Below are 25,845 nucleotides of genomic sequence, written 5' to 3'. Positions count from 1 at the left end.
AGAAAATTGAGTTACCTGGACTACGAGTTTTTACTGAAAAGTGTAGACATTTCGTGCATAATTTATACGGATTTGTTAATTCAATGTATTGTGTGTGTATATATGTGTTAATATTTCACTATGTTTGTTATTTCAATGTATTATGTGTGTATATATGTGTTAATATTTCACTATGTTTTGTACAAATACCAAATAAAATGTAAAAGTTACATGGTATAACTTCTGTTACAAAATGGAAATGAACAACAACAAAACGTTAAATATATAGATAGACAGGTTTATGTTAGTAGAGACACATAATTGATAAGAAAGTCACATTGCATTCATTAATAAATAACCATGATTTTTATTGAATCACAAATAACTTAAGACTAGTACAGTGATCTTCAGAATCAGTTCCCCAAGCTCTGGAGAGAACATTGATGATAAACTCCACACACCTGCTCTGATGCAAAAGAGACTGTACACAAAATTCTCCTTTCCAAGTAGTTACAAATTGGCTAGAAAAGTCATCAAAATGTTGCAAGGTAATCAAGTATTTACACTGTTATGTTACATATATATTTTTTTTTACATAGCAAAGAAGGCTACACATTCATTGAGTTTTAAGAACATGTGAATTCAACAGCGACTCCATTCATTTCACCATCCAAACTTCTCAAAGCGAGCAGGTTTTTCACAGGTGGACAGACTGACAAACACATACATATCCTTTTTTTGTGTGCTTGCATTTACTATGACAAGAGACCCCCTCCAAATGTACAGACACAACTTTGATTTTTAAATTAACAAAGACTGTACCAGCTCCCCAAAAATTATTCACAAAATCTGTTCACTTGCTGTACATCTCTTGGCAGTGCTGAAAAACCTTAAAGAACTGACCTTATAAGGCTTGGCTTCAATTTTGAGTTCAAAATGAATGTTGCATAGGATTGATGACTAAGAACACTCAAACGTTGAAAGATAATGGAAGCGATGCTGGAAACAAATAACCTATAGGACCAAAAAACACACTTGCCGTCCTAGGATGAAGGTTTGGAGGAAAAGGGACAATATACATCTGAAGCCAAGAAAAAATCTATTATATTTTGACATGAAGCCATAACCATTTAAAATCTTTAACTTCTCCCATTTTATACTCTCTCATTTGTACCTTTACACATGATCTCAAGTAAAATGACTTTAAACAAAGCAGCATATACACATTGTTACATATTCACTCAACATGTTGTCATGACAATAATAATCATTACACATCACATAATCAAAACAGACAACAAGCATGGCAAAGGCGCAAAGGGGTGTATAGAAGGTAGATGAGGTATAGAGATTCAAACAATTCCTTAATAATCGTTCCTCCATATTCATTACATATCCATTACAAAATTATGTTTACTTTGAGCACCAACCAAATGTAATTTTCTATCTCACAGGTTGTCCTTAGTAAGTTATATCCAAACTTTTACAAACTTCTCAGCAATGGGAGTAATACAATTAATTACATGTTATCAAAGCCCAAGTCCCTTTCCCTATTCAAGCCCTAATAACCTCTTAATAACATGGCATTGGTGTTTGATATGACGATAGTTGACACTGCTCTTCAAGCCCACCTGCCTTGGCACGACGCAAAGAGAGTGTCGACTTAAAGCCCTGTAAGTTTACAGCCAAAAATACCAAATAAAAAAGTAGCTAATGCACATAGTCTGTTACAAAAAAAGTAAGGCATCCTTTTTTAAGTTCAGTCCAGCACCAAAGTATAGACTTTCATCTGGAGGAGAAGCTTATGCTACGGCAACCCGTTTGGGACAAAAGGAGTCACATGTAGGGGCAGGTGAATGGTGATGGGTGTGTGTCACTGGGGGCACAAGAAGGCATTGGGAACCAGTGAATTTGGTCTCTGTGAAGATGACGAAGATGAGACCTCCAGCACCATGCTCCAGAGGAGTGGGCCTGTAGCTCAATCTGTAGCCCAGTTTGGAGCACTGCAGCTGGGGAAGAGCCGTGAGGAGCCTGGGTTGCTGATGTGGTGGGTTTGGCTCAAAGATGCAGTCTCTTTGTTTGCTTAAATCAGGAGACCATGGTACTGATGCTGATAAGGAAGATGGCGAAGACGATGAAGATGATGCTCCATACACAGTGTCAAATTCTGGTTTATGTCTGTTGTTTGTCTAAATGGTCCATGAGGATTGGCTGTAGGAGAGCGGTTGGCCATGACGGTGCAAAAATAGAACAGTGCAGCAGCAGCTTTCTGTTTCACTCCTTTTTTGTTCAGTTCTTCTTCTCTCGTTTTGGGTTACCAGCACCCATAGTGTTCTTGATATGACAATTAAAGTGGCTTGATTTTTGTGGTGTGAGCTTGAAAAACTAATTCAAAAGAAATATTGTATTGACTGAACATAAAAACATTAACTAAATGTATTTTTGTCTTCTAGGGGAAGGGTGAGGAGTCGGATCACAATGTTGACTCCAGTGATGAGTCCAGGATGTCGTGTTGGTGACTGTTGCTATTAGAGTCACTGTCGTATCTCTGAGGGCTGGAGGAAGTGGCTGCTTCCTTCAGCCTCATTAGCATATTCATCTGAGGACGGAGACGCAGGGGTCAAAGGTTAGCGTGAGTGTGACTGTGTGTGTCTGTGTTGTCTCATGGATCTGCAGTGCCTGCTTGTGTGTGTTATGTGTACACTTGACCTGTTTTGAGCATTTGTGTGTGTGTGCGCACGCGTGTTGTCTCACCAGTGGGTCTGCGTCACTGACGCTCTGCGGCGGCTCCTTCCTGATGCCCTCCCTGGGGGCGGAGTAACCGTCGAAGCCCACGTCTTCTGGGCGGAGCTGCAGCAGCGGGGGCCAATCAGCAGGTGTGGGCGTGGCTGACCAGGGGTAGCTGTCAATCACCCAGCGTGCAGGGTCCTCCCATGCTGACCTACGGCCGTACAGCTACAGAGAGGGAGACGGATGGAGGGGAGAGAGCATTGTAAGTATCAATGTAGAGGTATGATAATAATATGAAAACACAGTGAGTACCATACATAATGCGAGTGTGCATTTATTTTTATTTTTATGACTGATATGTTTGAGTGTGCCTGTGTGAATGCACATGCATGTGTTGTACGTGTGTGTGCGTGTGTTGCATGCCTTTGTGTGTGTACAGTCGTGGTCAAAAGTTTTCACAAAGTCTGCTGCCTCAGTTTTGATGATGGCAATTTGCATATACTCCAGAATGTCATGAAGAGTGATCAGATGAATTGCAATTAATTGCAAAGTCCCTATTTGCCATGAAAATGAATTTAATCGCCAAAAAACATTTCCAATGCATTTCAGCCCTGCCACAAAAGGACCAGTTGCCATCATGTCAGTGATTCTCTCGTTAACACAGGTGAGAGTGTTGACGAGGACAAGGCTGGAGATCACTCTGTCATGCTGATTGAGTTAGAATAACAGACGCCAGGCGGAAGCTTTAAAAGGAGGGTGGTGCTTGAAATCATTGTTCTTCCTCTGTTAACCATGGTTACCTGCAAGGAAACACGTGCCGTCATCATTGCTTTGCACAAAAAGGGCTTCACAGGGAAGGATATTGCTGCTAGTAAGATTGCACCTAAATCAACCATTTATCGGATCATCAAGAACTTCAAGGAGAGAGGTTTAATTGTTGTGAAGAAGGCGTCAGGGCGCCCAAGAAAGTCCAGTAAGCGCCAGGACCGTCTCCTAAAGTTGATTCAGCTGCGGGATCGGGGCACCACCAGTGCAGAGCTTGCTCAGGAATGGCAGCAGGCAGGTGTGAGTGCATCTGCACGCACAGTGAGGCAAAGACTTTTGGAGGATGGCCTGGTGTCAAGAAGGTCAGCAAAGAAGCCACTTCTCTCCAGGAAAAACATCAGGGACAGACTGATATTCTGCAAAAGGTACACGGATTGGACTGCTGAGGACTGGGGAAAAGTCATTTTCTCTGATGAATTCCCTTTCCGATTGTTTGGGGCATCCGGAAAACACCTTGTCCGGAGAAGACAAGGTGAGCGCTACCATCAGTCCTGTGTCAAGCCAACAGTAAAGCATCCTGAGACCATTCATGTGTGGGGTTGCTTCTCAGCCAAGGGAGTGGGCTCACTCACAATTTTGCCTAAGAACACAGCCATGAATAAAGAATGGTACCAACACATCCTCCGAGAGCAACTTCTCCCAACCATCCAAGAACAGTTTGGTGACGACCAATGCCTTTTCCAGCATGATGGAGCACCTTGCCATAAGGCAAAAGTGATAACTATGTGGCTCAAGGAACAAAACATCGACATTTTGGGTCCATGGCCAGGAAACTCCCCAGACCTTAATCCCATTGAGAACTTGTGGTCGATCCTCAAGAGACGGGTGGACAAACAAAAGCCCACAAATTCTGACAAACTCCAAGCATTAATTATGCAAGAATGGGCTGCCATCAGTCAGGATGTGGCCCAGAAGTTAATTGACAGCATGCCAGGGCGGATTGCAGAGGTCTTGAAAAAGAAGGGTCAACACTGCAAATATTGACTCTTTGCATAAACTTCATGTAATTGTCAATAAAAGCCTTTGACACTTATGGAATGCTTGTAATTATACTTCAGTATACCATAGTAACATCTGACAAAAATATCTCATAACACTGAAGCAGCAAACTTTGTGAAGACCAATACTTGTGTCATTCTCAAAACCTTTGACCACGACTGTATAGCCTACCTGCAGTCCCTCTCTGATTGCCTCCAGCATGTAGGGGATGATGGAGTAGTTCCAGAGGTCAGTGAACCACACCCTGGAGCCAGCCACGTCCATGGGACATGACAGGAAGAGGCGTGGCCCTGGGGAGGCAAAGGTCAAAAGTCAGATGGATGTTAAATAGTGCCACTGTGCCTTTTCTTTCAATCCTCTTTTGGAAAATGAGCTTATGGCCAGATGAAGTTATGAATATTGAGAATATTGTGACACAAAGCACAATAACATGCAAAAAACACATTATACTCAGACCACAAAATGTGCCTAATGTCATGATTAGTCCACATTCCACCCCATCGGTTTTGTAAATCCAGCTATACGCCTTAAACCCCAAATGAATGGAGAAGATAAGCACGACAAATTTCAAAATTACTTGGTGCTTATCTTTTCCATTCATTTTGGATTGGGGCATATAGCTGATTTATGACGTCATTGTGTTTTCTACCCACCGATGGTAACGTCAGAGGAGCTGTGTGCCTCTAGGAAGTGGTTGAGGTGGTGCCAGACGCGAGGGATCCAGTCGATGATCTTGACCAGCTCCAGGGTGCGCTTACGGCTGCTGATCTCCGTCTCGATCAGTTTCCTCCTCAGGTAGCGACCCAGGAAGCCCTTCACCGGCTCCAAGTGATTGGCACACAGCACCCATCTGATCACATATGCAAACGAGAGAGAGGAGGAGTTAATAGGTTAGTACTCATTCATGAATACAGCCAATAAAGACACTCCATCTTTCCATTCTGAAGGAATGGAGAGAGTGCAATGGATTGCTGCCCAGTCTGTTGCTGCCACCTAGTGATGAATCATGCAAAGTGCATTTCAAATTCAAACATTTTACTGTGTTTCATTTCAGTTACTATTGATCTTTAATTGGTATATATAGTATTATTATGGCTGTTGAGTTAGCCTACCTGAAGTTGTGGTGGAGTTGTAGGTTGGGGGCAGAGGATGTGGCCTGGCTCATAGTACCGATGATGTAGGGGCTGGGGACAGAGAGAACACACAGAAAATCAACACATTTACAATAAACACAATTGCGTGTGTGTGTGTGTGTGTGTGCGCATGTGTGTGCACTCACCAACATTGGTATTTGCAGTTGAACACTCCGTTGAAGATCTCGCCCAGTGAGGAGACGTGGTGCATGTTATCCAGTATGACCACTAGAGGACTCTCTGCCTCTGGTCTGTCACTGCTGCACTGCTCAGACAGGCCTGACAGGTACTGACGCAACTCCTAGAGAGAGAGAGAGAGAGAGAGAGAGAGAGAGAGACAGACAGACAGACAGACAGACAGACAGACAGACAGACAGACAGACAGACAGACAGACAGACAGACAGACAGACAGACAGACAGACAGACAGACAGACAGACAGACAGACAGACAGACAGACAGACAGACAGACAGACAGACAGACAGACAGACAGACAGACAGACAGACAGACAGACAGACAGACAGACAGACAGACAGACAGACAGACAGACAGACAGACAGACAGACAGACAGACAGACAGACAGACAGACAGACAGACAGACAGACAGACAGAGGAGGTTTACACATCAAGTCTTTTTTCAATGCACAAAAACCTTTTGAGTTGCTTTAACATAAGACACTCTTTTGAGTTCTGCCTCCAAGATACATGTCTAATATAACAGAAAAAAAGGCAAATGAATCGTCACATCACACAATGTATCGTCTTGCCAGTTGGTGCCCTATGCTTCGGTGAGGTGCTTCAGGGGCATAGCTACGTACCTTGCTAGACTTGTGGTCCACGTTAAAGGTGACGATGGAATGAGGGGTCAGGGGTCGGCCCTCCTGCAGAAGCAGGTGTCTTGCCAGATGATTAGCCAGGTGTGTTTTACCGGTGCCGCTGGGGCCAGAGAGAATGACACGGCGGTGCTCCCTCAGCAGAGACACGTAGCGCTGCAGCATGGGCTTAGGGATCAGAGTGTCAAACACCAGGCAGTCCACACTCCCACTGCTCACACCTAGAGAGGGAGAGAGAGGCAGAGAGAGGGAGGGAGAGAGAGAGAGAAATTCTTACACAGAGAACACATGTACGCTATACACACCAGATTGTAGGGAGAGATACACACATTTAGAGAAACACACACACTCATACCTTTGAGCCTGATGTTGATGGTGTCGCTGTCTCCAACCAGGTAGCCGCATGGCAGCAGCTCGGGGGTGTGAGCGGTGCTGGAGTTGCTATGGCGATGCACGTCCCCAATGTTGTATCCCTCCACACTGTCACAGGTCAGCCCAACCTGGCTCACTGGGTCCACATGGGTGATGTACTCCTACAATAGCATGAGGGAAAAGGTCAAGGGTTAGGTGATATGCAACTCTACTATGAATTATTTTGTTACTTATTTTGATATTGGAAAGATAAATACAATTAATGAAACCTTTATTCACAAATTAAGTGATTCATTCAATGTGTTTACCTTAAAGAGGCGGCGGACCACCCCATCCAAGACGTCCCACTTGGTTTTACCACTCACACCGATACAGCCAATCAGGAAGTGGCGAGGCCTGACCTCCTGGGAGAGGTCCTCATCCACACTGACCACTATCTTCACGTGTCGTCCCTCTTTCCTCATTACTCCATCTCCCACTGTATCATCCAACAACATGTCTGAGAGGAGAGAGGAAGAGGAGAGTGAGACTCATACATACACCCATCCACAAAAATACACAATCAGGCACACACACTCTCAAAGGCAATCATCCCCAAACACAAATACAGATGTACACACACTTAAAACACATGCTCACACATATACCCAACCATACAGATACCATATCAAAACACGCTGTTCTCACCCAGGCTGGTGGACTCAGTGAGGTTGATGCTGTGCTGGGACAGGCCAGGCCCTGGGGTAGGGGTGTGTGTATGATGAGAGGGCGAGGACGAGATGGAGGCCTGGGAGGGGGCTCTGCTGCCCCCTGTACTCTCCAGCTTCAGACGGTCATTCTCTGCTTTCAATTTCTCTATCTCCCCCTGAGAGAAAACACAGGAAGACATAGCAACAGTCGGTCAACAGAACAGTGTGTGTGTGTGTATGTGTGTGTGTGTGTGTGTGTGTGTGTGTGTGTGTGTGCACGCGCGTATGTTTCACCGTGTGTGTGTGTTACCTGCATGTGGTTCATGGCCTCTCTGAGCTGGTCCAGTTGATGGGCCGAGCTGAGAGCCTCAAGGCGGATGTCTGTCAGCTTCATCTCCTTCTCCCTGAGCTCACTGCGGAGCTGCATCACTGTCTCTGCCTCACCGTCCAGACAGTCCGACAGCCTACACACAGATGCTCATTGATATAACTTGTACATTTTCTCTCTCTCACACACACACACACACACGCATGCACGCACGCACACACACACACACACACACACAAACACCACACCGTATACGTACAGTGAGTTGGAGTGTGAGTTCCTAAACATGTGGCTGGAAGTTGTGGATCCATTGTGTGGGAGTTTGGGGGAGGAGGGTAGGGAGGAGTCTGTCATCTCCTCTATGTCAGAGTGGGACGAGGCAGACTTAGGAGACTTCTTCTTACTGAACGCCTGCTTGAAGGAGCTCCGCAACTGCAGGGGGAGAGAGACAGAGAGGAGAGGAGGGTGAGTGTATGTGTGTGTGAGAGAGAAGTGTGAGGATACACTCCCAAAACAGACGGGGAGCAAGGGAAAGCAGGAGGAAAGCGGAGGAAGGCAGCTGTGAGGGAGTGCCTGAGTAAGTGAGAAATAGATCAAGAAAAGAGAGAAGAAGGGAAAGAGAAGCAAGGGGAAAGGACTAGTGCTATAAGGAGGCCGTGACTTGAGCTTATGCTCTAAACACAAACACTAAGAGGTGTCAGTGTGAATGAGTGTCAGGTGGTTATTGTCTGGTGGTTGTGTGTGGTTACAGACATCCAGTCCACTAACCTCACCTACTGTGTGTGTATAACTGTATAATGCTCTGTAGACTGTAGAGAGAAATAACTACACTGCAGTGAATAGGACTAGAAAAGAGCACCCAAGGCTGTCGTGGAGTCTATCAGTTTCATGTAACGTTCATTTACAGCTAGAATGGTATAGTATGTTTGCTACACGATTACTATGAAATGATTGCATTATAATTGAGCCTTGTATGAAGTTTGTTTCAGAGCAGACTCAAAGTCACATCAGGAAAGGAATCAGGATAAAGAACACAACTGGAGAAGAAACCAGAGGGATGATTGAGGACAGGAGAGGAAGGAGAGGGAGTGTGTTAGTAACCTACAGAGTGCTGGGGTTAGGTTCATGTTAGCTTGAGGTTAAGCTGCCTTTTGCTTTTTTTTGTTTTTCATCCACTCTTACCTCATAGACCTGCCACATGAAGCGATAGCACAGAGGAAGACAGAGAGAGAGAGAGAGAGACACAAAACAGCACAGGTTCAGTGGGGAGTGTGTGAGTGTGTTAGTGGTAGGGACATAGCGTACAGTGGAGGCTGCAGAATGTGGACTGTGGTATGTGGCTGTTCTGCACCGTAAGATACTGAGGCCATTTGCTTCAACCTACACTCGTGTAGACTGATGTCCTTCTAATAGGGGGCTCATTTACAGTCCACTGCCCTTTTTACCATGATACCTCACAGACAGCCCACATACACCCTACATACCTTACCCTACCACATATGGCTTATCCAATCTGCATATTATCAAAGGACCACCTATTGTCTGTGCAAAAAGCATGTGAGAACCATGGGCTCTCTGAGAATAGCTTATTATCAGATCTTAAACATGTAACGTGACTTTCGCTTGCTGAAACTTTATATAGACAGTACACCTTCTCACAAAGTCCTTGGATCGGCCATAAGACTCCTGAACAGCTAATCATGGCTACCCGGACTATTTGCACTGCCCCCCCACCCCATCCTTTTTACGCTGCTGCTACTCTGTTAATTATTTATGCATAGTCACTTTAACTCTACCCACACGTACATACAGTGGGGAAAAAAAGTATTTAGTCAGCCACCAATTGTGCAAGTTCTCCCACTTAAAAAGATGAGAGAGGCCTGTAATTTTCATCATAGGTACACGTCAACTATGACAGACAAATTGAGAAAAAAAATCCAGAAAATCACATTGTAGGATTTTTAATGAATTTATTTTCAAATTATGGTGGAAAATAAGTATTTGGTCACCTACAAACAAGCAAGATTTCTGGCTCTCACAGACCTGTAACTTCTTCTTTAAGAGGCTCCTCTGTCCTCCACTCGTTACCTGTATTAATGGCACCTGTTTGAACTTGTTATCAGTATAAAAGACACCTGTCCACAACCTCAAACAGTCACACTCCAAACTCCACTATGGCCAAGACCAAAGAGCTGTCAAAGGACACCAGAAACAAAATTGTAGACCTGCACCAGGCTGGGAAGACTGAATCTGCAATAGGTAAGCAGCTTGGTTTGAAGAAATCAACTGTGGGAGCAATTATTAGGAAATGGAAGACATACAAGACCACTGATAATCTCCCTCGATCTGGGGCTCCACGCAAGATCTCACCCCAAGGGGTCAAAATGATCACAAGAACGGTGAGCGAAAATCCCAGAACCACACGGGGGGACCTAGTGAATGACCTGCAGAGAGCTGGGACCAAAGTAACAAAGCCTACCATCAGTAACACACTACGCCGCCAGGAACTCAAATCCTGCAGTGCCAGATGTGTCCCCCTGCTTAAGCCAGTACATGTCCAGGCCCGTCTGAAGTTTGCTAGAGTGCATTTGGATGATCCAGAAGAGGATTGGGAGAATGTCATATGGTCAGATGAAACCAAAATATAACTTTTTGGTTAAAACTCAACTCGTCGTGTTTGGAGGACAAAGAATGCTGAGTTGCATCCAAAGAACACCATACCTACTGTGAAGCATGGGGGTGGAAAAATCATGCTTTGGGGCTGTTTTTCTGCAAAGGGACCAGGACGACTGATCCGTGTAAAGGAAAGAATGAATGGGGCCATGTATCGTGAGATTTTAAGTGAAAACCTCCTTCCATCAGCAAGGGCATTGAAGATGAAACGTGGCTGGGTCTTTCAGCATGACAATGATCCCAAACACACCGCCCGGGCAACGAAGGAGTGGCTTCGTAAGAAGCATTTCAAGGTCCTGGAGTGGCCTAGCCAGTCTCCAGATCTCAACCCCATAAAAAATCTTTGGAGGGAGTTGAAAGTCCGTGTTGCCCAGCGACAGCCCCAAAACATCACTGCTCTAGAGGAGATCTGCATGGAGGAATGGGCCAAAATACCAGCAACAGTGTGTGAAAACCTTGTGAAGACTTACAGAAAACGTTTGACCTGTGTCATTGCCAACAAAGGGTATATAACAAAGTATTGAGACACTTTTGTTATTGACCAAATACTTATTTTCCACCATAATTTGCAAATAAATTCATAAAAAATCCTACAATGTGATTTTCTGGATTTTTTTCCCTCATTTTGTCTGTCATAGTTGACGTGTACCTATGATGAAAATTACAGGCCTCTCTCATCTTTTTAAGTGGGAGAACTTGCACAATTGGTGGCTGACTAAATACTTTTTTCCCCCACTGTATTACTTCAACTATCTCAACTAGCCGGTGCCCCCGCACATTGACTCTGCACCGGTACCCCCCTGTATATATAGCCTCCCTACTGTTATTTTATTTTAATTCTGCTCTTTTTTTCTCAACACTTTTTTTGATAAATGCACTGTTGGTTAAGGGCTGTAAGTAAGCATTTCACTGTAATGTCTGCACCTGTTGTATTCGGCACATGTGACCAATAACATTTGATTTGATTTGATTTGATTTGAGTATTCTATGATAAATCTATAGAGCTACAAATATAGACATTCAAAGCTAAAGCCAGCTTATACAGGGTCACTTCAATGTTATTATATCTATGGGCCAGAGGATAGGAACACAAATCACTAGGGTCTAGACAGGTTCAATAGCAGCCAATACCATAAAGCAATTAGAGTGGGGCTCAATTCCATTTCAAATCCTGTTGGAAACCAAATGCAATACAATTCCTGAAATGCTATTGGAATTGAGCCCAAGTCTGGAGGATCAACTAGGAGATAGATTTGCTACAGACACTACAGCAGTGAAACACCGGGTATGACAGCTTATCAAGTTACTGTAGATGTAGGCAACAAAATAGAGTTCAATAGTATCTTCAGAGAGTCTCAAGCGTAGCTGTTTCCATCTAGCATCTCTGAAGCGGTACACATACAATTACTTGACACGAAAGCTTTCAGGTTGATCACTATTTTGTTGCCTACAGATATCAACATAAAGGCACACAGTCTAAAAGCACAAATAGGATGCATACATCATCATCTTCAACATGTCCTCCTGTGCAAGACACAATCTGTCAGCAACAAGGAGCAAGAGGGAACACAACAAGAAATGGAACAACGTTAACTTCCTGTATCAACAGGAAATTGAAAATATTAGAATATGTTTCACAAAACCTCTACAACTTGTAGATCTAGGTAACATACCAAATTACACACTATTCTCTATACAGTACACTACTTTTGAACAGTAACGGAGTCTACAAGAAAAGCTAATTGCATAGCATTCACCTTGGCCCCTGTGCAAGATGCCTGAGAAAGAGACCCCAGAGTGTGAGTTACAAACACATAAATACACAAATACATACAGTACCAGTCAAAAGTTTGGACAAGAGTGTGCAATGCTGTCATCAAGGCAAAGGCTGGCAATTTGAAGAATCTCAAATATAAAATATATTTTGATTTGTTCAGCACTTTTTTGGTTACTACATGATTCCATATGTGTTATTTAATAGTTTTGATGTCTTCACTATTATTCTACAATGTAAACATTTGTAAAAAAACTTGAATGAGTAGGTGTGTCCAAACTTTTGACCGGTAGTGTATATAGAGAGATGAAACAAGTGAGACAGAGACAAACCTACATACCAGTTGTTAGATTTAATTTGGAGTAAGATATGCTTGTGTGTATTGTAGGTTGTGTGTGTTAGTGAGTGATCATGATCGTACTCAGTTCCAGTGTGTGTGTGTGTGTGTGTGTGTGTGCGTGCGTGCGTAATATGTATGTGTGAGTGTGCGCTTGTATGCGTGTGCATGTCTACGAATGTACATACCCAGTTCTTCTTGTTCTTCTTCTTGTTCTTAGCGTCGGCGTCCATGTTGGATCCCACACTGGAGTGGCTGGTTGCACTGGCAATGCTGCTGACGCTGTCTGACGAGTGCTGTCTCCTCATCCGTAGGTCTGGCTGCTGCTGCTGCTGGGGGCTGCCATTACTACCACCACCACCTGAGAAAGAACCTGAGAAAGACGGGTTGAGAGACAGAAAAGAGAGAGAGAGAGAGATAGAGATAGAGAGAGCGAGAGAGAGATACTTTTTTTAAAGACTCAGAAATAATACAGTATCACATCATTGTGGGAAGTCTATAACTTCACCTTTTCCCTTGCCAGGTGTAAGCTTCAAGGTACAGTCAGCGATATGAAATCGCCTCCAAGTGATTTTCATTTTGGAAATCTGTTCCAAACTATTCCCACGTCTAACAGAGTGATATAGTGATCGTATTCAAACGTAAGCTAGGTTTGAAAATATTATGTTTTAGTCAAATATTATATTACGATCAATTACAGTCTACAAATTATTTGTAATTATGTTCCGGCCCCCTGACCCTCTGCTCAAGAAAGAATCGGCCTGAGGCTGAACGTAGTTGATGATTCCTGGCATAGTGGGTCAATTTCCGCAACAACTAAGAGCGTTGAAGTACAAGGCTAAACTTCTCAGCTGTTTTGGTCCCGTAGAAGTCTTGCATCTCGCTCATCATAATACGCAAATGTATGTGGACACCTGCTCGTCGAACATCTCATCCCAAAATCATGGGCATTAATATGGAGTTGGTCCCCCCTTTGCTGCTATAACAGCCTCCACTCTTCTGGGAAGGCTTTCCACTAGATTTTGGAAAATTGCTGCGGGGACTTGCTTCCATTCGGCCACAAGAGCATTAGTGAGGTCGGCACTGATGTTGGGCGATTAGTAGTAGCGGAAAAAGTACCCAATTGTCATACTTGAGTAAAAGCAAAGATACCTTAATAGAAAATGACTCAACTAAAACTAAAATACTACTTGAGTAAAAGTCTAAAAGTATTTGGTTTTAAATATACTTAAGTATCAAAAGTAAATGTAATTGCTAAAATATACTTAAGTATCATTTCAAATACCTTATATGAAGCAAACCAGATGCCGCCATTTTTTTTATTTAAGGAAAGCCAGGGGCACACTCCAACACTCAGACATAATTTACAAACAAAGCATGTGTGTTTAGTGAGTCCGCCAGATCAGAGGCAGTAGGGATGACCAGGGATGTTATCTTGATAAGTGCGTGAATTTGACCCTTTTCCTGTCCTGCTAAGCATTCAAAATGTAACGAGTACTTTTGGGTGTCAGGGAAAATGTATGAAGTAAAAAATAAATTATTTTCTTTAAGAATGTAGTGAAGTAAAGGTAAAAGTTGTCAAAAATATAAATAGTAAAGTAAAGTACATATACCCCAAAAAACTACTTAAGTAGTACTTTACAGTATTTTTACTTTAGTATTTACACCACTGGCGATTAGGCCTTGCTCGCAGTTAGCGTTCCAATTCATCCCAAAAGGTGTTAGATGGGGTTGATGTCAGGGCTCTGTGCAGGCCAGTCAAGTTCTTCCACACCGATCTCGACAAACCATTTCTGTATGTACCTCGCTTTATGCACGGGGGCATTGTCATGGTGAAACAGGAAAGGGCCTTCCCAAAACTGTTGCCACAAAGTTGGAAGCACAGAATCGTCTACAATGTCATTGTATGCTGTAGCGTTAAGATTTCCCTTCACTGGAAGTAAGGGAACTAGTCCAAACCATGAAAAACAGCCCCAGACCATTATTCCTCCTCCACCAAACTTTACAGTTGGCACTATGCATTCAGGCAGGTAGTGTTCTCCTGGCATCCGCCAAACCCAGATTCGTCTGTCGGACTGCCAGATGATGAAGCGTGATTCATCACTCCAGAGAACCCGTTTCCACTGCTCCAGAGCCCAATGGCAGCGAGCTTTAACCACTCCAGCCGACGCTTGGTATTCAGCATGGGGATCTTAGGCTTGTGTGCGGCTGCTCGGCCATGGAAACCCATTTCATTAAGCTCCCGATGAACAGTTCTTGTGCTGACATTGCTTCCAGAGGCAGTTTGGAACTCGGTAGTGAGTATTGCAACCGAGGACAGACGATTTCTACGCACTACGCGCTTCAGCACTCGACGGTCCCGTTCTGTGAGCTTGTGTGGCCTACCACTTCGCTGTTGAGCCGTTGTTGCTCCTAGACATTTCCACTTCTTAATAACAACACTTACGGTTAACCGGGGAAGCTTTAGCAGGGCAGCAAGTTTACGAACTGACTTGTTGGAAAGGTGGCATCCTATGACGTTGCCACGTTGAAAGACACTGAGCTCTTCAGTACAGACCATTCTACTGCCAATGTTTGTCTATGTAGATTGCATGGCTGTCTGCTCCATTTTATACACCTGTCAGCAACGGGTGTGGCTGAAATAGCCGAATCCATTAATTTGAAGGGGTGTCCACATACCTTTGTATATATAGTGTATCTGCGGTGCTGCTCGTGGAAACGTAATTTTTCTGAGTCCACTGTACCTTTAAGGTACTGTTAGAGGTTGTTGGAGTTATTGCTATGGTTGTGGTTCGGTTCTCCTTACCTGTCCTATTCTGTTTGCAGGTGAGTTCAGGTGTGTTGATGACTCCGTTGATGGCGGCCTGGGCCACGTTGTTCTGTTTCTTCAGCAGCTCAATGTTCTTCCTCAGCTCGTTCAGCTCACAGTCCTGCAGGGAACATTTTGGGTGTCAGAGAAAATGTATGAAGTAAAAAGTAAATTATTTTCTTTAAGAATGTAGTGAAGTAAAGGTAAAAGTTGTCAAAAATATAAATAGTAAAGTAAAGTCCATATACCCCAAAAAACTACTTAAGTAGTACTTTACAGTATTTTTACTTTAGTATTTACACCACTGGCGATTAGGCCTTGCTCGCTGTTAGCGTTCCAATTCATCCCAAAAGGTGTTAGATGGGGTTGATGTCAGGGCTCTGTGCAGGCCAGTCAAGTTCTTCCACACCGATATACATTTAGAATATTACAACAACATGCAAATAACATTCACATATCTAAAATTCATATACATATATATATCGTATTTTCATATTTTGGTTTTCATTGGCCGAGATGAACATAATTCAATTGTGCCTTAAATTATGTCATGTTATGCTATGTCATGCCTCACCTTGTGCTCAGCGGTCATAGTGAGACTCTTCAGTCTGATGGTCATGTTACCCAGGCTCTGTTCAAACGCTGCCACCAGGTGAGCCTGCACAGGGAAATAACACAGGTTAGAATATGTCAAACTATACTTCTACATATAGGTTCCAAGAGGTTATATTATAGTTCAACTTAGTTTGGACGGCCAAAAATCCTTCAGTAGCGGTTATTGTCAAAGCATGAGAGTGATGAGAGCAACAGTAGCTGTACTCCCAGATGACCTGCTCCAAGGACAGAACTAGTAAAAGATAAGACAAGAGCAACTGCCAGGAATCCAAGCCAAGTTACCGAATAACAACAGTTACTTCATCTCAAAGCCAACAGCTAATTTAGTGCATCGATTAGCCTACATTCCAATTAAAAACTAGAAGTCAAAGCAAAAAGCGAAAAACAGCAAATGCTACATATCATAATAACCAACTCTGTTAGTCTCACAACTTCTAATGTTTCAAAAGGCGGCACCAAAAATCCTCTAAATCTGGCTTAAATCCTCTCACACCTCTCTGATAGATGTGTCCACACTAGAGCTTTGGTCGACGGGGTCTCCCAGGCTCCCTCTGAGGGGCTGAACCGGATGGCTACTCCTCCTGGAAGGGTAGTGGTTTAGGGGGAGCCAGATGCCCTCTGTGCCCGGTCTGGGGTATGGTCTGCTGGACGTCATGGCTAGCGAGGTTGGATGCTAACAATGCTAAAGCTACAGCATTGACACTGTGGCTCTTGAGTACCTCTTTTCCCCTACACACACACTAACTGTGTATATTCTCTCCAGTGTCTAAGAGCTAAGACAGAGTGTCTGGGTGGGTGGATGGGTGGAGAGAGAGAGCGTGGAGGGTTGAAGGGGAATGCGAGGGACGGAGAGACAGTGAGGAGACAGAGAGAGGTGGTATCTGTTTGATGATAGACTCCTCCTAATTGTGATAAAAAGAGACAGACAAGGTAGAGCCAGAGACCTTGAACAACTATGAGTTGAGATACGGCACCAAAACATAGAATACAAGACTGGCTTTGAGCAGTGTGAGAAAAGCTCTCATTGAACGTATACTGACGGTTAACACAGCCACAATGGCCTCGCCTGAAACCCAAACACGACATCACTCAGGTAAATTTTATACCACAACCACACACAGTACCAAACCCAAATAATCATAATCTACTACAAATAATAATCTAGCTCAGGGTTTCTTAAACTATGGGTCGGGACCCAAAGTGGGCCCTGGGTATTTTAGAGGTGAGTTATGAGAATACATCTATACTCACACAATTTATGCTTAATTTGGGTCAATGGAGGACGATTTGGGTCAGGGAAGGACGGTCAAATTCCTCATTTGGGTCTTGAGTGTAAGAAACCCTGATCTAGCTTGTACAAATAATAATCTGCATCAGTTAAAAGCCCGGTAACCATATAGACACTCAAAGCCACACAGTATCAAAACCAAACACAACCGAAACATTACATAATTCCTACCCAATAAACAGACAAACAGATCCAAGCATGCTTGAGAGCCAAACCTTTTAGATCTTAATGAATAAGATTATATGAACCGGGGGGGTCCTGATCCTAGATCAACAATCCTACTCTGAGACGCTTGATACACCCTTTTGACCACCAAACCAAAGTTATAATTCACTACAATGGTGAAATAGTAGACTACTGTGTGACAACCTTCATCACCTAAGAATGTTTAATCTCCTCTGTCTAGGATGCTCTGCGTACTTAACCCCTGCACTACGCGCTGTCCAATAAAAACGTAGGTACACCTCTGAACACGCAGGGAGGTGGTTGGTGTACTAGCGTGTAGCAGACGTGTCGACTGACACACGATTCAAGTCACGGAGCTGCTCTCATAACGTGAGGGGCTTTGCAGCCAGATATGTGTCTTTGCCTTGAGGGTGTGTTCTCATTACTCATACAAGCACCCATCTGTCTGTCGGGGAACAAATCAAATATATGAACAAAGTCTACCCAACCCAACTGGGGAAGGGTAACAACATTTATTTGCAGCATTGAAGGTCCCCAAGAACATAGTGACCTCCATCATTCTTCAATAGAAGACGTTTGGAACCACCAAGACTCTTCCTAGAGCTGGCCGCCCAGCCAAATTGAGCAATCGGGGGAGAAGGGCCTTGGTCAGGGAGGTGACCAAGATCCCGATGGTCACTCTGACAGAGCTCTAGAGTTCCTCTATGGAGATGGGAGAACCTTCCAGAAGGACAACCATCTCTGCAGCACTCCACCAATCAGGCCTTTATGGTAGAGTAGCCAGACGGAAGCCACTCCTCAGTAAAAGGCACATGACAGCCCGCTTGGAGTTGGCCAAAAGGCACCTAAAGGACTCTCAGACCATGAGAAACAAGATTCTCTGGTCTGATGAAACCAAGATTGAACTCTTTGGCCTGAATGCCAAGCGTCACGTCTGGAGGAAACCTGGCACCATCCCTACAGTTGAAGCATGGTGGTGGCAGCATCATGCTGTGGGGAGGTTGTTCAGCTTCAGGGACTGGGAGACTAGTCAGGATAAGTCAGGGAAAAGATTACCGGAGCAAAGCACATAGCGATCCTTGATGAAAACCTACTCCAGAGCGCTCAGGACCTCAGACTGGGGTGAAGGTTCACCTTCCAACAGGACAACGACACTAAGCACACAGCCAAGATAATGCAGGAGTGGCTTCGGGACAGGTCTATGAATGTCCTTGAGTGGCCCAGCCAGAGCCCGGACTTGAACCCGATGGAACATCTCTGGAGAGACCTGAAAATAGCTGTGCAGCAACGCTCCCCATCCAGAGGAATGGAATAAACTCCCCAAATACAGTTGTGCCAAACTTGTAGTGTCATACCCAAGAAGACTCGAGGCTGTAATCGCTGCCAAACCTGTTTTTGGTTTGTCATTATGGGGTATTGTGTGTAGATTGATGAGGGAAAAAAACAATTTAATCAATTTTAGAATAAGGCTGTAATGCAACAAAATGTGGAAAAAGTGAAGGGGTCTGAATACTTTCCGAATGCACTGTATGTGTGTGTGCAAGAAATTGTTTCTGTGTGTTTGGGACTATGTGTATCTGAGAGGCAGAGTGTGTGTGTGTGTGTCTGTCAGCACATGAGTTCCTGTATGTGTTTCTGCTTGAGTGTGTGTGTACTAGGGCTGTGGCGGTCATTACATTCTGTCAGATGGTAACGGTCATGTAAATGTCTGCCGGTCTCAAGGTAATTGATCGTTAATTAACAAACACATTTAGCATCTCCAGGCCCCGACGCATACAAGCCGCTGATGGGTGCCTTTAGAACATCTAAGCTTTTAAAAAGTATAATAAATCTATTTAATATACATAATTTATTTTAGGCAGATCTAAAGAAACATTATGATATGAAGAAAATGTATTTCAGAAGAACAGAATAGTATATTCTGAGTCGTCCTACTGTATGTTATCTGGCTATGCGCAATGTCAATGGAAGCCTAGGCTGTAGGCTAGTTCATTTAGCAGACAAGATATGCTTATAAATTCTGTGCCATTATTTTATATTTTATGATTTTATAGTAAAAAGAATATAATTGAACTTAGCGGAATAAAATAGAAAGGATATTTTTCTCATTCCCATGCGAGCATATGAGCTATGTTGAGAGTAAAAGTGATCCTTTGAAATAGGTCCTATAAGCTCGATTTAGAATTATTTGTGAATGATACAAACCTTAGAATGTCTTAGAAATGAAAGCATATTGTATACGGGCTGCATTTTGCTGCTATATTGATGATTTGGAAAAAGTCACAAAAACAGCTTGCACTCTGTTCCTTGCCTCACGCTGTTCTCACATCAATGTCACGCCCTGGCTCTGGGGACTATGTTATGTTGAGCCAGGGTGTGTAATTCTATGTTTGATTTTCTATGTTGGGCTGAGTGACTCCCAATCAGAGGCAACGAGTGTCAGCTGGGTGTCTCTGATTGGGAGCCATATTTAACTGTCTGTCTTTCACTTTGTGTTGGTGGTTTCTTGTTCATTTCGGTTTGTGTTAAACTGTAGACGTCACGTTATCGTTTATTGTTTTGATCGTGTGATCAGTAATAAAAGGATATGTTCACCTTCAACGCTGCGCCTTGGTCCTCATCTCTAACCAACGATCGTGACAATCAAGTGATAATATTCTCACTATTCTCAATGTAATCTTGTCTTTACTAATATGTGAAATTATTTTTGATTTAGAATAGGCTATTATCAAATAGGCAGGAACAAGGGCAGGGGAAAAAATACATGTCATCCTTACGTACTCGAATTGTGAATGGAGGCTGCGCTTTCCCACAGTTTCAATCATGCTGGGTAGGCTACTCCGGTTTTACATCAGAGAAAGGTGCTTAATATTAGCAGCTGAAAAATAAATATAGTAGCAGTAGAAAGCTGTGATCATCCTATTTTTAGAGCTAACCATCATATTATGTAGCTAAAGGTAATGTGGCAGCCTATTAATTATGAAAATATAAAAAATACCCTATTACTAGGCTATTCAAAATCAAATACAAATGCACTATAATTGTAGGGTAACTATACTCTGTAAGCAACCCTGCACAATCAATCAATGAACCAACAGCATCGCCTAGGCCTACACATTCTCTCCCAGACTCATGGATATAAAGTTTGGAGCATAGCATAAGGTAACCAGTCCATCCAGTGTGCGTAATAACACAGTCCACCCTCAAAGGAGATTACTAGAGTTTGTATAATTTTGGAGTAGACCAATTATGTACCAAAGACATCTAAAAAATGTTTTAAAATTATAATTTAAAAAACAGTGTTTCTGCCGTGTGTAATATGTGGTAGGCTATTTATTAGGCTATGTGTTCTACATGCGACATCTTAAATGCGTTGAAATAATCATCTTAGAAAGAGCTGTCAATTTCGTTGTGTTTGGCTTTGAAACAAGATCCACAACAACCATGTTTTCAACTCAGTTTCAACCTGTTGTTGAACTTCTTTCCTAAAATTGATCTATCACAGTGAGGTCAAACAATATCGCCTAACGGTGACTTTGAAAAGCATAATACTGTTTTGATGATAAGTGATTTTCGATTGCATTTGCATTGATGTCAGAGTGATTAGAGGGACAATAGAGCTGTGGTCATGATTCATGACTGCCGGTGTGGTGGTAGTCACCGCAACAGCCCTAGTGTTTACACTAGTTTCTGTATGTTTGTGTAGGCATATGTTTCTACATCTGTGTGTGTAGCTAGGTTTCCCTCCTGTTGTACTTACATTAGCACTCAGCTGTGTTGTCAGGGCAGAGACTTTTTCCTGGGAGGTGTCCAGCTCTCTACGCAGCTTACGGATCTAAAAATAAAAACACACACATCAACCATCCAGACGCACCACCAAAACACACCATCACCAAAACACACCAAAACAGGCTGAGAATGTTTGACAGACTGAGAAAGTTTTGTAGGTGTGACAATACAAGGGAAAACTCCCTGATCTACCCTCTGATAGAAAGGGGTTAGGGAAAGGAAGCATCATGTCATGGCTTCATAAAGGAGCACACAGGTGTACACAGGTGTCTGGAACAAGGGCTTGTTGTCACATGGTCACCCACAACACAGACATGTGTAACTAGATACAATACTGAATACGCCCCCATGTTCCAACATGTCATATGAATAGAGAAGAATAAGAGAGAGAGAGGAGGCCACCCGAGTGGCACAGCGGTCTAAGGCACCGCATTGCAGTGCTAGAGGCGTCACTACAGACCCGGGTTCGATCCCGGGCTGTATCACAACCAGCCGTGATCGGGAGTGCCATAGGGCGGCGCACAATTGGCCCAGCGTCGTCCGGGTTAGGGGAGGGTTTGGCCGGGGGGGCTTTACTTGGCTCATCGCGCTCTAGCGTCTCCTTGTGGCGGGCCGGGCGCCTGCAGCCTGACCTCGGTCAAAGGTGAACGGTGTTTCCTCCGACACATTGGTGCGGCTGGCTTATGGGTTAAGCGGGCGGGTGTTAAGAAGCGCGGTTTGGCGGGTCATGTTTCGGAGGACGCATGACTCGACCTGGGGAGTTGCAGCGATGTGACAAGATCGAAAAAGGGGGTAAAATACAGAACAAAATTTTTAAAAATAAATATAAGAGAGAGAGAGAGAGAGAGAGAGAGAGAGAGAGAGAGAGAGAGAGAGAGAGAGAGAGAGAGAGAGAGAGAGAGAGAGAGATAAACCAACAAGAAAGAGAGATGGTAGAAAGAGTGCATTTCTTTACAAAGAAGGTGAAAGTCTTACCTCTGACTGGGATTTCTCTTCAGTCTGTGAAAACAAAAAGAGAATGATTAGATTATCTATTGATTGAAAGAAAGAAAGCAGTGTTATTCAAGCCTGAAAGGGAGAGAGGAGGGAGGGTTGACAGTTGATATACTTCTACAGCACCTGGGGCTAGCAGACTACACCAGACTACACCAGCCCAGCATGGCTTCAGAACACTGTCTTCAGGCTCTGTATATTTTCTCTAGTTCAAACTCCCTGATGATTTTGTAGTTACAGAGACATGGTGATTAGAGATGTCTGGTGTAATGGGTCTGGAAAGCAGATATCTATGCTCCTGAAGGCGTTTAGAGTGTGTTGGTGGGAGGAGGCAGAGTGTGTGTGTGTGTCTCTCTGCTGAGAGGTATTGTCTCCCTAGACTCCACTCTGAACAATGGTAACACAGGAGAGCTTGGGAAACCACATACACACAAGCACACATACATGGCCTCACGCCCACACACATTTGCACGCATACAGTATAAACTGTATACACACACAATGGCACAGGCATACATGCACGTAAACCCCGTACACACAGACCAACCCATCACAAACAGTATAAGACACAATACCCCCCTTTACAGGTATAGGTAAAAGTCTCCACACTGAGAGCCAGTCTGTACATTTACAAACCAAAACACCATTCTACCCTATTCTGCTCCTACATATCTCGGTATTGTCCACCTGTGATTTGTGTGCAGCGTGTGGGCGGTTGCTAGGCAGGCCCTGATTTCAACCCAAATAAAGGAACTAGTAGTTGCCGTGTTATTGTGACATAACAAACTTCTATTAGTAATGTTTTTTCCCCTGGTCCCGCCTGTCTGTCTGGCGCTGTAATGTGTTAAGAACTGCTCTAACAGGTTTGCTTGTTAGAGCTAATCATGGTGTGTGTGTGTGTTTGTGTGTACATGTCTTCCTACTTTATCAGGATCAGAATGTCCTGACAAGTCACCAGAATGTTCTGACAAAGTAGGAAAACAATAACACATTTTTTCCATGTACTGAATTTGTTAAAATGCTATTTTAGGCTTAAGGGTTAGGTTTAGTGTTAAGGTTAGGGTTAGGGTTAGGAGTTAGGGTTAGGGGTTAGGGTTAAGGTTAGATTAAGCGTTAGGTTTAGGGTTAGGGAAAATATGATTTCTTTATTGTTAAAAAAATGTACTCCCAAAAAATTCCTGAAAATTCACAAAAATAAAGCTGTGTGTGTGTGTGTGTGTGTGTGTGTGTGTGGGTGTGTGTGTGTGCTTTGTTCCACTCTCGTGCACCTGAAGAAGTGTGAGGGGGCGGTGACAAAGTATAACCTGTCAACACAGCGTCTACACACACACAAACAGATCTGTCATTCACAGTTGCCTCCTAGACACTGATCTAAGATCAGTTTTGCATTTCCACCCTAATGGTTAAGGTTAGGGTTGAAGCGTAAATCAGAGGCAAAACCAAACAATCTAAGACACACAAACAGACCTGTCCCTCATATTCATCCCAGACAAAACAAAACTGACAGAAGAAGATCTTTCTCTCGCTGTGCCCCAAGTCAATACCAGTTGATCCAAAACACATGATGGAACTTCAATTGCTATAGAATTATCATCCTTTCCACTGAATCATCATTATCTTCATGACAAAAATAATCTCAAAATGGTTGTTGAAAAGAAACAAATCCCCAATCTGTCTGAATCTGAATTCCAATATTCAAATTGGAATATTCCTGAGTGCAATCCTCCTCTCCTCTTCCTCCATCCCATCCCTACCGTGCGTATGTCCCAAGCTGTGACCGTTCCTGTCATGGATAAAGTGGCCATCATCTTGACAGATTCTGTAACTCCTCTCTTCTTTTCTCTTTTTCCCTCCTTTTATAAATCTCTCTCTCTCTCTCTTCTGAGTTATCTGCCACAGATCTGCTCTGTAGTTCCAACTTGTCTGAGAGCTCAGACACTCTCTTTTCCTTTCTTTCTCTCTCTTTCTTCACACAGACCTGCCTCTACACCTGCTTCCAGGAGTGTACCTATTGATGGGTAGGGGAGGGGCCACCCTAATAGAAAAACCATTTACTGATTGGCTGGGTTGTGTGTGGGCGTGACTGGCCGGATCTGAGTAAGAGCAGCTACGCCTCTATTTCAGGAAAAAAATATAAAAGTTGCCCCTAGGCACAGATCTAGGATCAGCTTACCATAGCCAAATCCTAACATTAACCATTAGAAAGAGAAACACAAAACTGACATTAGATCAGTGCCAAGCAGAAACTCTATCCTACTCCTCTCTCATATAAAGGACTCTGGTGACTTTCTATCTTTAAAAACTGATTTAAGATAAGCTATCCGATCATCAACATAAATGCATTAGACCAACCTGGCTTGGTTAGTGAAGTTGCTGATGGATACAGTGGGGAGAACAAGTATCTGATACATTGCCGATTTTGCAGGTTTTCCTACTTACAAAGCATGTAGAGGTCTGTAATTTTTATCATAGGTACACTTCAACTGTGAGAGACGGAATCTAAAACAAAAATCCAGAAAATCACATTGTATGATTTTTACATTTTACAATTTTAAAGTAATTAATTTGCATTTTATTGCATGACATAAGTATTTGATACATCAGAAAAGCAGAACTTAATATTTGGTACAGAAACCTCTGGAGAAGGTCTGTATGGAGGAGTGGGCCAAAATCCCTGCTGCAGTGTGTGCAAACCTGGTCAAGACCTACAGGAAACGTATGATCTCTGTAATTGCAAACAAAGGTTTCTGTACCAAATATTAAGTTCTGCTTTTCTGATGTATCAAATACTTATGTCATGCAATAAAATGCAAATTATTTACTTAAAAATCATACAATGTGATTTTCTGGATTTTTAGATTCCGTCTCTCACAGTTGAAGTGTACCTATGATAAAAATTACAGACCTCTACATGCTTTGTAAGTAGGAAAACCTGCAAAATCGGCAGTGTACAAATACTTGTTCTCCCCACTGTATTTCTGAGTGGGGTCTTTATATGTGGCATTAATGTGGTATTAAACATTGACTACTACAACTCATTAATAAACATATACAGTACATATCAATAAACATATAGCTACATATACAGTAAAGCAGTGGAGCAGTGGCAGCTCTACAATTAGGGCATTAGGAGCTATATTTAATCTATGAAAATATAAAAAAATATACAATATTTGTACTCACCGTAGAGTAGATAGAGGAGGTACTGGAGACCAGAGACAGGGAGGAGCCGTGAACTGCAGAGACAAAGCCACAGGACATAGAGGGATGAGGCCTCAGTCCTGTACATAACAACACACACTACATCAGGTGCTCTAGTAAACACACACACTAACACTAGCACGCACGTTTGTGACCAAACGAAGGACAAATATGAAAGATCTCTAATCTAGAAAAACTACTGCACACCATAATACATTTGTGCCATCCCCTTACAAAATCAGAGCCCCGACAATCTCCCTAAGATGCAAATCCCTTCTTTCACCACCCAC

At 43.2% G+C, this 25,845-nt stretch overlaps 1 protein-coding gene across 1 annotated transcript in view; it reads right to left on the bottom strand.

Moving 5' to 3' along the window:
• Nucleotides 1-319: 319 nt before the first annotated feature.
• LOC311127766 (neuron navigator 2-like) overlaps nt 320-25,845 on the bottom strand; it is a gene marked incomplete at its 5' end in the record, with an annotated part of 261,667 nt that continues 236,141 nt past the window's right edge. The window contains 19 exons of the mRNA XM_084159641.1: nt 320-2,578; nt 2,734-2,934; nt 4,705-4,823; nt 5,187-5,383; nt 5,646-5,717; nt 5,813-5,967; nt 6,487-6,722; nt 6,857-7,034; nt 7,182-7,372; nt 7,561-7,738; nt 7,873-8,026; nt 8,150-8,322; nt 12,065-12,103; nt 12,863-13,047; nt 15,481-15,604; nt 16,058-16,141; nt 21,333-21,407; nt 22,337-22,360; nt 25,538-25,590. Of these exons, the coding sequence (XP_084015767.1) occupies nt 2,453-2,578; nt 2,734-2,934; nt 4,705-4,823; nt 5,187-5,383; nt 5,646-5,717; nt 5,813-5,967; nt 6,487-6,722; nt 6,857-7,034; nt 7,182-7,372; nt 7,561-7,738; nt 7,873-8,026; nt 8,150-8,322; nt 12,065-12,103; nt 12,863-13,047; nt 15,481-15,604; nt 16,058-16,141; nt 21,333-21,407; nt 22,337-22,360; nt 25,538-25,590 (2,564 nt within the window). The 3' untranslated portion in view covers nt 320-2,452. The remainder of the gene's footprint in view (nt 2,579-2,733; nt 2,935-4,704; nt 4,824-5,186; nt 5,384-5,645; nt 5,718-5,812; nt 5,968-6,486; nt 6,723-6,856; nt 7,035-7,181; nt 7,373-7,560; nt 7,739-7,872; nt 8,027-8,149; nt 8,323-12,064; nt 12,104-12,862; nt 13,048-15,480; nt 15,605-16,057; nt 16,142-21,332; nt 21,408-22,336; nt 22,361-25,537; nt 25,591-25,845) is intronic.

The sequence above is a fragment of the Coregonus lavaretus genome (assembly GCF_964263955.1).
Source record: "Coregonus lavaretus genome assembly, chromosome: 4".
Taxonomy (NCBI): Eukaryota; Metazoa; Chordata; class Actinopteri; order Salmoniformes; family Salmonidae; genus Coregonus; species Coregonus lavaretus.
The sequence above is the reverse complement of the archived record's forward strand: the minus strand, read 5'-3'. Positions and strand labels throughout refer to the sequence as shown.